The 12887-nt window shown below is 38.2% G+C and overlaps 1 protein-coding gene across 1 annotated transcript; it reads left to right on the top strand.

Annotated features, from left to right (window-relative positions):
* Positions 1 to 5882: 5882 nt before the first annotated feature.
* LOC138854716 (uncharacterized) lies at positions 5883 to 6881 on the top strand (the record flags this gene model as incomplete). The annotated part of the gene is made up of 1 exon (XM_070099483.1): positions 5883 to 6881. A coding segment is annotated over one exon (999 nt), but the record flags the coding sequence as incomplete, so codon positions are not given.
* Between the last annotated feature and the right edge of the window lie 6006 nt (positions 6882 to 12887).

The following is a 12887-nucleotide window of genomic DNA, read 5'->3' as shown; positions in this document are numbered from 1 at the left end:
ACACTCGAAAATATACAGTATTAGAACAAATGTCACAAACTACAGGAAGAGGTAATAAGTTCTATAGTCATTGGACCTCAAACAGAATCTGAATATTAAACACTTAAATCTAGACACCACGAGCATACCTCTGCTCCTGTAACTACAAATAGGCAAAAAAATTAAAGAAAAAACTGGTTCACTACGAAGCCCAAAATCATCCTCACAGCCAGAGAGGTTGAAAAACTTAGGTAAGGGGTCAAAGAGAAGCCGAGAGAGTAAACCGTCATCTCGGTTGTTCTACATTCAACATCCGTGGAGGAACGAGTTTGGCCCATTACCGGCTGCAGATATATAAACCCGGGCCCGATCGAGAAAAGTCGCAGTGAGTGAGCTCTCGATCCACCAATGGTAAGGAACAAGCGGGTACTCGTCTACTCTTTCTGCTTTTACAACTACCTCGATCTTTTAGCATTTTTACGTAAATCTTTTTAACATCTGACAGGAAGCGATGGGATAGGGCCACTTATTACAGTTTTGTTAATTTCATTGAATTAGCTTTTTGAACTCTTTCTTCTGGCGTGTCAGTAAATATTACAAACTTCGGATTAACGTTATTTGTCTACTTTAAAACAGTGATTAACAACTAAGATTTCAATTTTATGGATTCGCCAAATCACTTACAAATTAATAGAGAAAGATGGTTAGAATAAGAATAAAAACAGCTGATCATATTACCTTCGGTAATAAATAACAATAACAATAATAATAATAATAATAATTATAATAATTGTAAGTTCGGTTTGATCACTTCATGGATGTGGTTTCCAGAAGGGTTCCGACTACACGAAGGTCATTAGTCCTGAATTAACCTAGATATTTAAATCAGTGTAATTAAATCCTTTGGCTAGAAGATATATACAGGATTCTGAGCATATACACCGACCTCGGGTTGTACTTGAAGATTCGCATTCGTCAGTATCCTGACAGAGAGATACATTCCTCTCAGTGTATATTCACTGATAAATTAATGTATCTAATTATATAAACAGAGATACACATCTCGATATATATATACACAAATATACAGCTTTGTGCATGTATTCAGAGAGATGCATAACTAACAATGTATCATATTATATATATATATATATATATATATATATATATATATATATATATATATATATATATATATATATATATATATATATATATATATATATATATACTGAAAGAAGCTACTCGAACCATATATATCTTTTATGAGATGCATATAAGAACATAAGAAATAAGGAACACTGCAGCAGGCCTACTTGCCCATGCGAGGCAGGTCCAATTCTCCTACCGGCTTAAACCAACGCCCTAGCATAGTCAGGTCAGGTCACATTCACTTAAGGAAGGAGCACGGCATCTGACCTCGTAGCTCAAGCTACTCAGGGCCAACTCACACCCACCCACACCCACTCATGTGCTTACGTAACCTATTTTTAAAACTACACTACACAACGTTTTAGCTTCTATGACGGTACTCGGGAGTTTGTTCCACTCATCCTCAACTTTATTACCAATCCAGTGCTTTCCTATATCCTTCCTGAATCTCAGTGACTATACACGGAGATGAACCTCTCGGAGTATGACTCACGAAATAGTAGTGATAAGATTGCAAACCACACCACGGGTGGGGCTTGAACCCGCGGTCAGAGTCGTAAAACTCCAGACCGGCCCAGGTGGCTCAGTGGATAACGCGTCAGTCTGGAGTTTTACGACTCTGACCGCGGGTTCAAACCCAACCCGTGGTATGGTTTCTCTCGGAGTATACAGTGAAAAAGCTAGTTTACCCTGGGTTTGAGAACAACCGACAGCCTGTGATTCATTAAGACTGCACTTCACTTGGATGATAAGTTATTACACCTTAATCCATACCTGAGAAATTAGTGAAAACTTTTAAGTGTACGAACACTGAGAGATGTCTCTGTGTATATACACCAATATATATCTTTGAGTATATATACTGAGACATACCTCTTGGTGCATTTGTACTGTCCGAGCGCGCTCTATATTTTGTTAGGTTTGAGGTTAATGGACTTTACGAGGTTCACTGATAATAAACATACGCTGAAAGATATACTCCGACGGTGTATATACACGATGAGATCCTTCCTGATGAATTTAAACTACATCAGATTAATATTTAATGGAACACTCACTCTCATTTTCTCTCTCTCTCTCTCTCTCTCTCTCTCTCTCTCTCTCTCCGTAACTGTATGAGCACTTTCACCCTTTTCTCGCATTACACTTTTTCTAAACCGATTTTTTTTTGTCTTATGGTCTTGCTTTTCTTCCCACAATTCATCGTTCAACACTACCGCTATTTCTTTTGCTTTCACTCACTCATGTACTTCTTCCTTTTCAAGTTCTCAATTCCCTCATAAACATATTTAACTCAAAACCAAAATACCCAACTTTTTTTTAGGCATAAAATTAAGTTGCTTTTTTTTTCTAAGCAGTCGCGCTTCGTCTGTTATATTAACATTTATGGACTATAATTAAGTCTGGTCCAAGAAATGATGGGAATCATCAGTTACTTGGATCAAGGGTTGTTTATCAACATCAAGGGTTCTTTATCAACATCAAGGGTTCTTTATCAATATCAAAGGTTCTTCATCAACATCAAGGGTTCTTTATCAATATCAAGGGTTCTTCATCAACATCAAGGGTTCTTCATCAGCATCAAGGGTTCTTTATCAACATCAAGGGTTCTTTATCAATATCAAAGGTTCATCAACATCAAGGGTTCTTCATCAACATCAAGGGTTCTTTATCAATATCAAGGGTTCTTCATCAACATCAAGGGTTCTTTATCAATGTCAAGGGTTTTTCATCAACATCAAGGGTTCTTTATCAATATCAAGGGTTCTTCATCAACGTCAAAGGTTCTTCATCAACATCAAAGGTTCTTCATCAACATCAAAGGTTCTTCATCAACGTCAAAGGTTCTTCATCAACATCAAGGGTTCTTTATCAATATCAAGGGTTCTTCATCAACATCAAAGGTTCTTCATCAACATCAAAGGTTCTTTAACATCAAGGGTTCATCAACATCAAGGGTTCTTTATCAATGTCAAGGGTTCATCATCAAGGGTTCTTTATCAATATCAAGGGTTCTTCATCAACATCAAAGGTTCTTCATCAATATCAAAGGTTCTTTATCAATATCAAAGGTTCTTTAACATCAAGGGTTCATCAACATCAAGGGTTCTTTATCAATATCAAGGGTTCATCAACATCAAGGGTTCTTCATCAACATCAAAGGTTCTTCATCAACATCAAAGGTTCTTCATCAACATCAAAGCTTCAACAACATCAAAGGTTCTTCAACAACATCAAAGGTTCTTTATCAATATCAAGGGTTCTTCAACACCATCAAGGGTTCTTTATCAACATCAAAGGTTCTTTATCAATATCAAGGGTTCTTCAACACCATCAAGGGTTCTTTATCAACATCAAAGGTTCTTTATCAATATCAAGGGTTCTTCAACACCATCAAGGGTTCTTCATCAACATCAAAGGTTCTTCATCAACATCAAAGGTTCTTCATCAACATCAAAGCTTCAACAACATCAAAGGTTCTTCAACAACATCAAAGGTTCTTTATCAATATCAAGGGTTCTTCAACACCATCAAGGGTTCTTTATCAACATCAAAGGTTCTTTATCAATATCAAGGGTTCTTCAACATCATCAAGGGTTCTTTATCAACATCAAAGGTTCTTTATCAATATCAAAGGTTCTTTATCAATATCAAGGGTTCTTCAACATCATCAAGGGTTCTTTATCAAACATCAAAGGTTCTTTATCAAGACATCCCCCTCCTCTTGAGAAATATATCATTTACACACATTCGAACCGATTACCAATATTTTTTTACGGAGCTTGGATGCGTGAGCAGATTTAAACTAATGTTGTAGGTATCTAAGTCTCATTCTAAGGCAGGCATGGCTACGGGACAGCGATGAGTGGACGGAGGATCGAGCCTCCACCACTCATTGAGCTGTCTCTAGTGCAGCTCATAAGCTTTGAACCTAATTATATCACATCAAATTTTATAGGCAGGATTATAATCCTATTTCTCAGTGTCAGTGCATCCTGAAACGTTAATAGGATTTATTTCCCATACTAAAAGTTACTAAGTTATTTGCCATATTAAAAGTTACTAAGATATATTTGCCATAATAAAAGTTTAATGATTGACAGGAAAGACCAATAATCACGATAAGATTGCAAACAAGTTTAAGAGGTTTTTGTTTTCACTTAAACAACACGACGTTTGCTATTATATGTCTCATTAATATCAGATATCGAATTTTCTTTTGGATGTGGATTCGTTTATCGTCTGGTGAAGCTCTGTTGAGGGTTCAGCTTCCAGTTTATCTTTATATGTAATCAATGCATTTAACAGTCTTGCTGGCAACACGATTGTTACCCCGTGTCTCGACACAGGTTTCTGACCTTTAGGTAGGCGATCTGTGCTCCTTAAGCAGTAACTTGAAAGCAGAAGAGGTATTGAGCAAACGAGGTGACGCTTCAAAGGTCACTTGTGACGCGTGTAAATAAGTTGTTGAGCAAGTGGCAGTTTAGGAAATTATATGCGGTTAGATTTGGCAGAAGTGAGAGGAAAATGTGGGATTTGAAGCACCACTTTTTTTTCGTTTTCCCTTCCTCTCTCCTTTTCTCTCCACCTCCCTCCCTGCCTCTCTCCCTACCTCCCTCCCTGCCTCATAAAGAAAGGCTTAATAGACATTTTTTTTTCAAGCTTTTTGTTTTTTGTTAAATTGGCTTCCTGAATTAGATCCTAACTTGCAAAAAAAAAAAATAACTAAAAAAAAAAAGTCTACATGTTTTATCGACGAATTCAGTCGCTAAATTTTCGTTGACTATATAGGCCTATTAGGTAGGCTGTTACATTGACTCATTGAGAAATTGCTTGGAATTATTAAATTAATTCTCTAAAAAAAAGGCAGCCGATTCAACATTCTGCTACAGTGTCTTAACATTGCTTTCATTATTAACAGTGCTTTTATAATTATCATTAGTTGTATTATCATTGGTGTTATTGTGTAGTTGAAATTATTTCTTTTGCTGCAAATTCTGTTACCGTTTCTGAGACCTTTTAAGGTAATGGGGGAAGTGGGTGACAGGGTCCAGTAAGATAGTTAAAGGTATCTTAATCTAAGGAATAAGATACACGTTTTCTTTCCTTGGATCAAATCTGATTTCATCCCATTCCTGTGTATTGTATGACCCATAATAATATTATTATTATTATTATTATTACTATAATTAACGATAATAATAATGTAGCTCATACTGTTAGTTTTGCTGCTAATGTTGTTATTATTGTTACTTCTCTACTACTGCTATCACTTAAGACACTACAACTACCACTTTAACTACTGGCACTTCATCATTTCAACTGTTGTTTCTACTACTGCTCATCAATTCTGTTATATTAATAATAGTTTCAAATATGTGAAAATCGTCCTAAACCGCTCGTAAACGTCGATATAAACTAAAACGTTACCTATAAATCTATTACTGCTTTTATATTGTAATTTAAAATGGTTGTCATAAAGTATGTTAGTTAATATATTTTTTTGTCACCAGATGTCTGTCCTCCGCATAACGAGTTTGGCTCTTCTGCTGGCCTTCTCTACGGCAGGAAAAGTCGATGATTCGGTGGAAATAGGATTTGGTCATGGATCACATGTAGGACTCGGAGGCATCGGCGTGGACGACTCCATCGAAGTCGGTGGAATCGGCCTTGGAGGAGGTATTGGTCTAGGGCATGGGGGTATTGGTCTTGGAGGTGGCCTAGGTCTAGGACATGGTGGTATCGGTCTTGGAGGACACGGTGGCGGCATAATCAGCGGCGGCCACGGAGGCGGCATCATCAGCGGCGGCCACGGAGGCGGCATCATCAGCGGCGGCCACGGAGGCGGCATCAGCAGCGGTGTAGGACTCGGTGGAGGACTTGGCCTTGGTGGCGTCGGACATGGAATCGGTGGAGGACTTGGCCTTGGTGGCGTCGGACATGGAATCGGTGGAGGACTTGGCCTTGGTGGCGTCGGACATGGAATCGGTGGAGGACTTGGCCTTGGTGGCGTCGGACATGGAATCGGTGGAGGACTTGGCCTTGGTGGCATCGGACATGGAATCGGTGGAGGCCTGGGAGTCGGTGGAGGCATTGGACTCGGAGGCGGCCTCATTGGCGGTCATGGCATTTACGGCGTGCCTGGAGGTCGCAAAATCACATCTCTTAACCATGGCCTCTACCCTCATGAGTACGTAACCGGCCTCTCTTCAGCCTACCTGGTGGATGCCTACTACAACCTCGACGGAGGAGTAGGCGCTGCTACAGGTTTCCCTCTCTATGCTCTTGGAGGAGGCTTCTCCACCCTTGCAGGAAAACTCGGCAGCATTGGTATTCATGGTGGACATCTTGGAGGAGGAGTCGGCATTGGAGGTGGACATTTGGGTAGTGTTGGAGGTGGCCTCGTGGGTGGTGTTGGAAGCGGTCTGGTTGGAGGTGGCCTCGTGGGTGGTGTTGGAAGCGGTCTGGTTGGAGGTGGCCTCGTGGGTGGTGTTGGAAGCGGTCTGGCTGGAGGTGGCCTCGTGGGTGGTGTTGGAAGCGGTCTGGTTGGAGGTGGCCATTTAGGTGGGGTTGGAGGTGGCCATTTAGGTGGTGTTGGAGGTGGTCTCATCGGCGGTGGCGTTGGAAGCTTGGTTAGTGGTGGCCATTTAGGCGGTGTTGGATCACTTGGTGGCGGAGTTGGAGCCCTCAGCACAACCTACGGTGTCCCTAAAGTCAGCACCACATACGGAGCACCAGGACTGGGCTAGCCAGCAGAGCGGCTGTGTCGATGGTAACCTCATCCATCTCGCTATCTCAAGAATATCTTTCACTCGCCGTGGTGCTAGAGGAAGCTCAAAGACTTATCGACATACGAATAGTCATTTTAAGCCAAGTTACAATATTATCTATTTTTGTGAATAATTTATTCCGTAATAAAACTGTTATCCTATCGATTTTTTGACTACCTAAAGAACATCAACTTCAGAAATTATAATTATGTTTATGTGGACTGGCTAAACCCATATACGAGTAATAGAGAGCATGGGAATGAGAGGCAATTAGGTATTGATGTAGTTTCATTTTTATATTATTATTGCTCTTGATTGGCCTGAGATTTGTTTCCCCTGATCTGGGTGAAGAAATTCGAGACTCACCACTAAGCTGTCTCGCTTGATACAGAAGGAGAGAACTGCAAAAATTTTGATCAGATCTTCACCAGCATCAAGAAATCCCAGATGATGTTCTAAAGGAAATTTTTGGTTGTAAGCTTTGTGTATATTTAATTAGAAATACACCTCTCTCTGTGTGTATACAATGAGAGACACGAATCACAATATGCATATGTAACGAGGAAAACACCTCTCGCTATATATACAATCACGCAGAAAAATACAAACATGTATAAATAAACAGATACAAACATGTATACCTATATACCTATATGGTGTATATACCCTGAATTATTGTAGCACCAAATTGGCTATCAAACAATTTATTTTCATTATGGAATTTCTTTGGTTTGCAAACAGTGCTCTGTTATTTATGTTATGAGGAAAACTCGAATGGGTTCTACAGCACAAGGAGTGGTGGAGACCCAAACAGCAAACACTGCTAACTCACGAATCCAAAATAAAATGTAAAGTTTTTTTTCGAAAAAAAATAACTAGTATTGTCCAGTGGAACTTGAAAACTTACGTGTTTCTCTTTTAATTACGAACATAAGCGTAGTATACTGGCCTGCACACCTGGCTGTAGCACGATAACAACTTAGGAACGAGCAAAATGGCAACAGAGTAATTGTATTTCCTTCACCAAATAATAATCTGGTATGTATAATATATATACAGCCTATGTACAATATATATGGCTATGTACAATAACGCAAATGCAAGGAAGAGACACGGTGAGAACAGTAGCGACCAGACTTGAAGGTAATTCTGCCAAGGATGATTTACAAGTGCATCACATCGCCTAACAACTTTGGCAAGCTTCCTTGTGATTGGCTGCTCGTTATACTTTTAGCACCTGGTTCGCAGGTCGGGAGGCATTTTTATATGGGTGTGTGACACATGCCGAATAAAATGTAACATACACTTAGCTTGCCACACTTTTCAACTGATTCTTTACCGTGTGCAAGAGACTGAGTAAAACCTAACTGAATAGCTGAAAATAAGGACAGTGAGATATGCATAGGACATCTAAGCCATTTTCTACTACACAGAATATAATGTTCTTACGAAAGAAGGATACCGGAAGTTAAACTCATCAGTTCGAAACACAAATTCAATCTGTCACAAGGACAGTGGAAGGAGACGATGTCACAACATATACTATAAAGTCTAGCATTACAGCATGAAATACAGACAAACCGGCATGAAGGATTTCCGTATTAAACTTAACAGATAATTTTTTGCCAATGTACCACTATGATGGATTTCTCCATCCTGCTCGATGTTCACACACTCATCGCCAGTCAGGTCACATGCAAGTCTGTGTATATAGCTCCTTTAACATACTGAAATCCTCCTGAGGCTGAATTTTTTATATATATATATATATATATATATATATATATATATATATATATATATATATATATATATATATATATATATATGTCGTGCCGAATAGGCAGAACTTGCGATCTTGGCTTAAATAGCAACGCTCATCTTGCCATATAGGACAAGTGAAAATTTGTGTATGCAATAATTTCGCCAAAATCATTCTTAACCTAACGAAAAAAATGTTTCACTGTGTTTGTTTAGTATTAAATTACTGTAAACAATTCTAAAAAATATATAATTGGGTTAGGCTAAAATAAATTGCTCTTGTTATAATAAGGTTAGGTAAGTTTTCTAAGATTCTTTTGGTGCAAAATTAAAATTTTTTACATTAACATTAATGAAAAAAAATATGTCTTTAAACGTATAAAATAAAATTTTAAAAAGGACTTAATTTTAAATGAGTTCTTGCTAATTGACCAGTTTTACATATTCGGCACGACATTATATATATATATATATATATATATATATATATATATATATATATATATATATATTCGACCCCCATTCAAGGTCCTCCTCATTAGGGCAACGTACTTAGGGACATTAAATCAAGTAAAAAAAAAAAACACTAAGGTAGACCCACTCGTCAATGCTGTAACTCATAATACTCAGCCGGAAATAATAATGTCGTCCAGTCGACGGTAAACTTTTAAATATATTAATAAGTTATCCCTGATTTAATAGGTATGATTACGGAATGTATCTTCAAAGTAAATTTAGCTTTTGAACGTAATTTCCATAGTCTCTTTGGAACACTGAAATTTGCTTTAAGTCAACCATACCCCCGGCCGGGATTGAACCCGCGGTCATAGAGTCTCAAAACTCCAGCCCGTCGCGTTAGCCACTAGACCAGCTAGCCACAATAAGATTCATCCAACTAGGTATATTTCTACACCATAGGAAGGTTAGCACAGGCACCTCTGTGACCACAAATGCAAGTTTTTACAGACGAATCTCCAGCTAGCGTGGCCGTGACGAACTCTAGCTCAAGTCCCTTCACTGCCGTCAACATGACTCTATGACCGCGGGTTCAATCCCGGCCGGGGGTATGGTTTATTTGCAATCGTGTCATTACGATTTCTTGAGTCTTTGCTTTAAGTATTGTTAAAGCTGACTCAAAAAATTGCTTCATATATGGGCAAGCACTTTTGTGTGTTTTTGAAGCATTCCGATTGTTACGAAGGTTTATTTGTTGGAAGAAAGCTTTTGAACTATCTTTTGGTGATATGGAACTACCAATTACAATTTGAAAAGTTTCCTGACAGGTTTCAAGTTATCTCACTCAACAGATATCTTCTTTAATTAATCTAATGAATAATATGAGAACCTAATTGCCAAATAAGAATTTCACAGGCATGGGAACCTTATTCCTAAAATAGGAATTTGATTCAATGAACCATAGCATATTATGTAAGAAACTGATCAATATGGGCATAGATTCGTAGACTGGTTTAGGCCTTATCGAAACATGAAGCAAATTGTCAATATTATTAACATCGAATGAGACCCTCTGCCCATAAAATGGAGAGTTCCACAAAAAAATATCTTGGGCCCATTATTCCTTTCATATTAGGGAAACAACATGCTAATTAGGGCCAACTATTACGGTAAGCAGATGGCAGTTCTCTCTTAGCGGAAGGAAAATGCCCACTGGTTATAGCTTAATCAATATCAATGAAACTAGAAGCTTCCCATAAATAGTTAATGGATATCAAGGTGTCGCTGCACTTAAGAAAGTGGAAGCCATTCTATTCGGCTCAAAAGGGAAGCTGTCAAAAGTCAATTATTTTAATGTATTGTGTAACGAGGTACCCGTCTCAACAGAAACTTCAGTGAGATATCTAGGAATATGCTTTGATCCCTACATGTGAACTGAAAGATTAATGAATGATGGATAATGAAACGTGCAATTGCACGCTAGTTCAGCTATCAAAACTTTGGGGGCCCAGTCCCTGGACCCATTACGTACCTCTGTAATCTGTAAATACCTTTGTAACTTGTCATGATTGTGACCAGACCTACCTGGAGTTCATTACCTTTGTAAATTGTGAGTTCATTACCTTTGTAAATTGTGAGTTCATTACCTCTGTAACTTGCTCAGCTATCAAAACTTTGGAGTCCAGTCCCTGGACCAATTATGTACCTCTGTAATCTTTTGACTACCGCCCACAGGATGGGTATGGGGTGCATAATAAATATATTAAACTAAACTAAAACTGCACGGTTCAAGGTCGTCTACAGTCGGCCGCAGTGCTATCCTGTCCAGGTTCTCAAAAAACTATGTCGAGCTCTTTTACAATGTACATTATACAATGTAATGTTCTTCATGATTTCATCGTTAATAAAAAAAACGAACACACCTAGAACAGTATGAATTTTAGAGTATGATAATGCTTAAAGAAGGTTAATTAGACTAGAGCAATCTTAGTATAAAATAATTAAAAAATAGCCTCAAATAATACCTTGTGAATGAAGCTACAGAATGGGAAGATAGGGATTTCTTGTATTGTTGAAATATTATTTTTTATCTAATATGCTTATTTTAATGTTGCCTGACTTCATGTTCGGTTAGATAAGGTTTGTCAGGAAACAGGACAAATACTGACTTCAGTTAATATATATGTAATTTTTACCACTGAACCTGTCATTGCTTAGTTAATTTTAAGTTAAAAGTTAAGACACTTGTGCAACATCTGGTTATCTTTATTGTAGACGTTTCGCCATCCAGTGGCTTTATCAATACAGATTCTTAAACATAATTAGAAAACAGAACTATATACAAAAGATGAGGTAATCAGTCCCTCAGCCTTGGAGGTGGTGTTTACAGCACTGTGGTTGTAGAGATTCTGTTTTCTAATTATGTCCTAGAATCTGTATTGATAAAGCCACTGGATGGCGAAACGTCTACAATAAAGATAACCAAGTGTTGCACAAGTGTCTTAACTTTCATCCTGCCGGTATTGTATACCTGTCTTGCACTATTTTAAGTTAATCTTAAGCCTACCCATAATGCTCTGCATACAAGGGGCTTTTGGCACGTACACCCAACTACTACAATTCCTTGTACAACTATGTATCATGTCCAAATAAACTATATAAATATGAATAGAAATATGTATATCACTAGGGCTGAAGAATAAGACAGCATTGATATTAAACAAAAACAAAATTATGTAACTAGTACTCGGACACCACTAGAAACAAATATATTGAATTATCCAAGATTAAATTCGGCATAATTTGTTATATAGAGTTATTGTAAAAGCTTCATATTATGTATAAAGACCTTAAATCGTCCTGCAATATACCTGACGCGTGCTTGGAGGTAAACAGGGCTGGGGTTACAGTATAGGGGAATACCTTTCTAGGATCGTACAGGGACCGAAACAAGTCTCGTTAACAACTTGTTCGGCCTCTTCCGACCTGTAAGATGCTAAGTCTTGAAAATGAGTCTCACGTTAACAATTTAAATACATGTGTTCCAGAGAGGTTAGAAAGATCTTTTAGGTTATAGCTCCACTTACATTTTGGTTGCCAAAAGTTTTACGATTGCTATTACATTTCGTCATATTTTGGTCTGCCTATTTAGTACTATTTCCATTAGTTTTTAATATTTTGCCAGTACTCCAAAGTTCAGTTTTTGTTTCTTAGTTGGTTATAATTATCATAACAATATTTATTTATACAAGTGCATGATACAACCTATACAGACCTAACATCAGTGATATATAGAAAGCAACTTGTCAGAATAAACGGATATAATTACCTTAATTATTAAACTGGTAAGCCAGTGGAAGGCCTCGGTCAGACGACCAAAAGCCCCAGCGGCGGATCATTTGACTAAGAAAAACAACTGTTCTGTTTCCTGACTAATTACCTAAGCTAACCCTACTTATGCAGAGCACTTCGAGTATTTTACGTTAATCTTGTCCCCCAGTAGGCGACCCACACCAGTCGACTAACACCCAGGTACCTACTTGTTTCCAGGTGAACAGGGACAGCAGGTGTAAGGAAACACGCCTTGTGTTTCCACCAGTACTAGTGATCGAACCATGGTCACTCAGTATATGAGCTGACCATACCCCGGCCGGGATTGAACACGCGGTCAGAGTGTCTCAAAAATCCAGCCCGTCGCGTTAGTTGAATGTGCTACGACTTAAATCCTATCAACTACATTATAGTCAATAAGGCTGTAGGTCATCTATT

The sequence above is a fragment of the Cherax quadricarinatus genome, chromosome 68 (assembly GCF_038502225.1).
Source record: "Cherax quadricarinatus isolate ZL_2023a chromosome 68, ASM3850222v1, whole genome shotgun sequence".
NCBI lineage: Eukaryota > Metazoa > Arthropoda > Malacostraca > Decapoda > Parastacidae > Cherax > Cherax quadricarinatus.
Note: the sequence above shows the minus strand (reverse complement) of the source record. Positions and strands in the feature narration are given on the sequence as shown.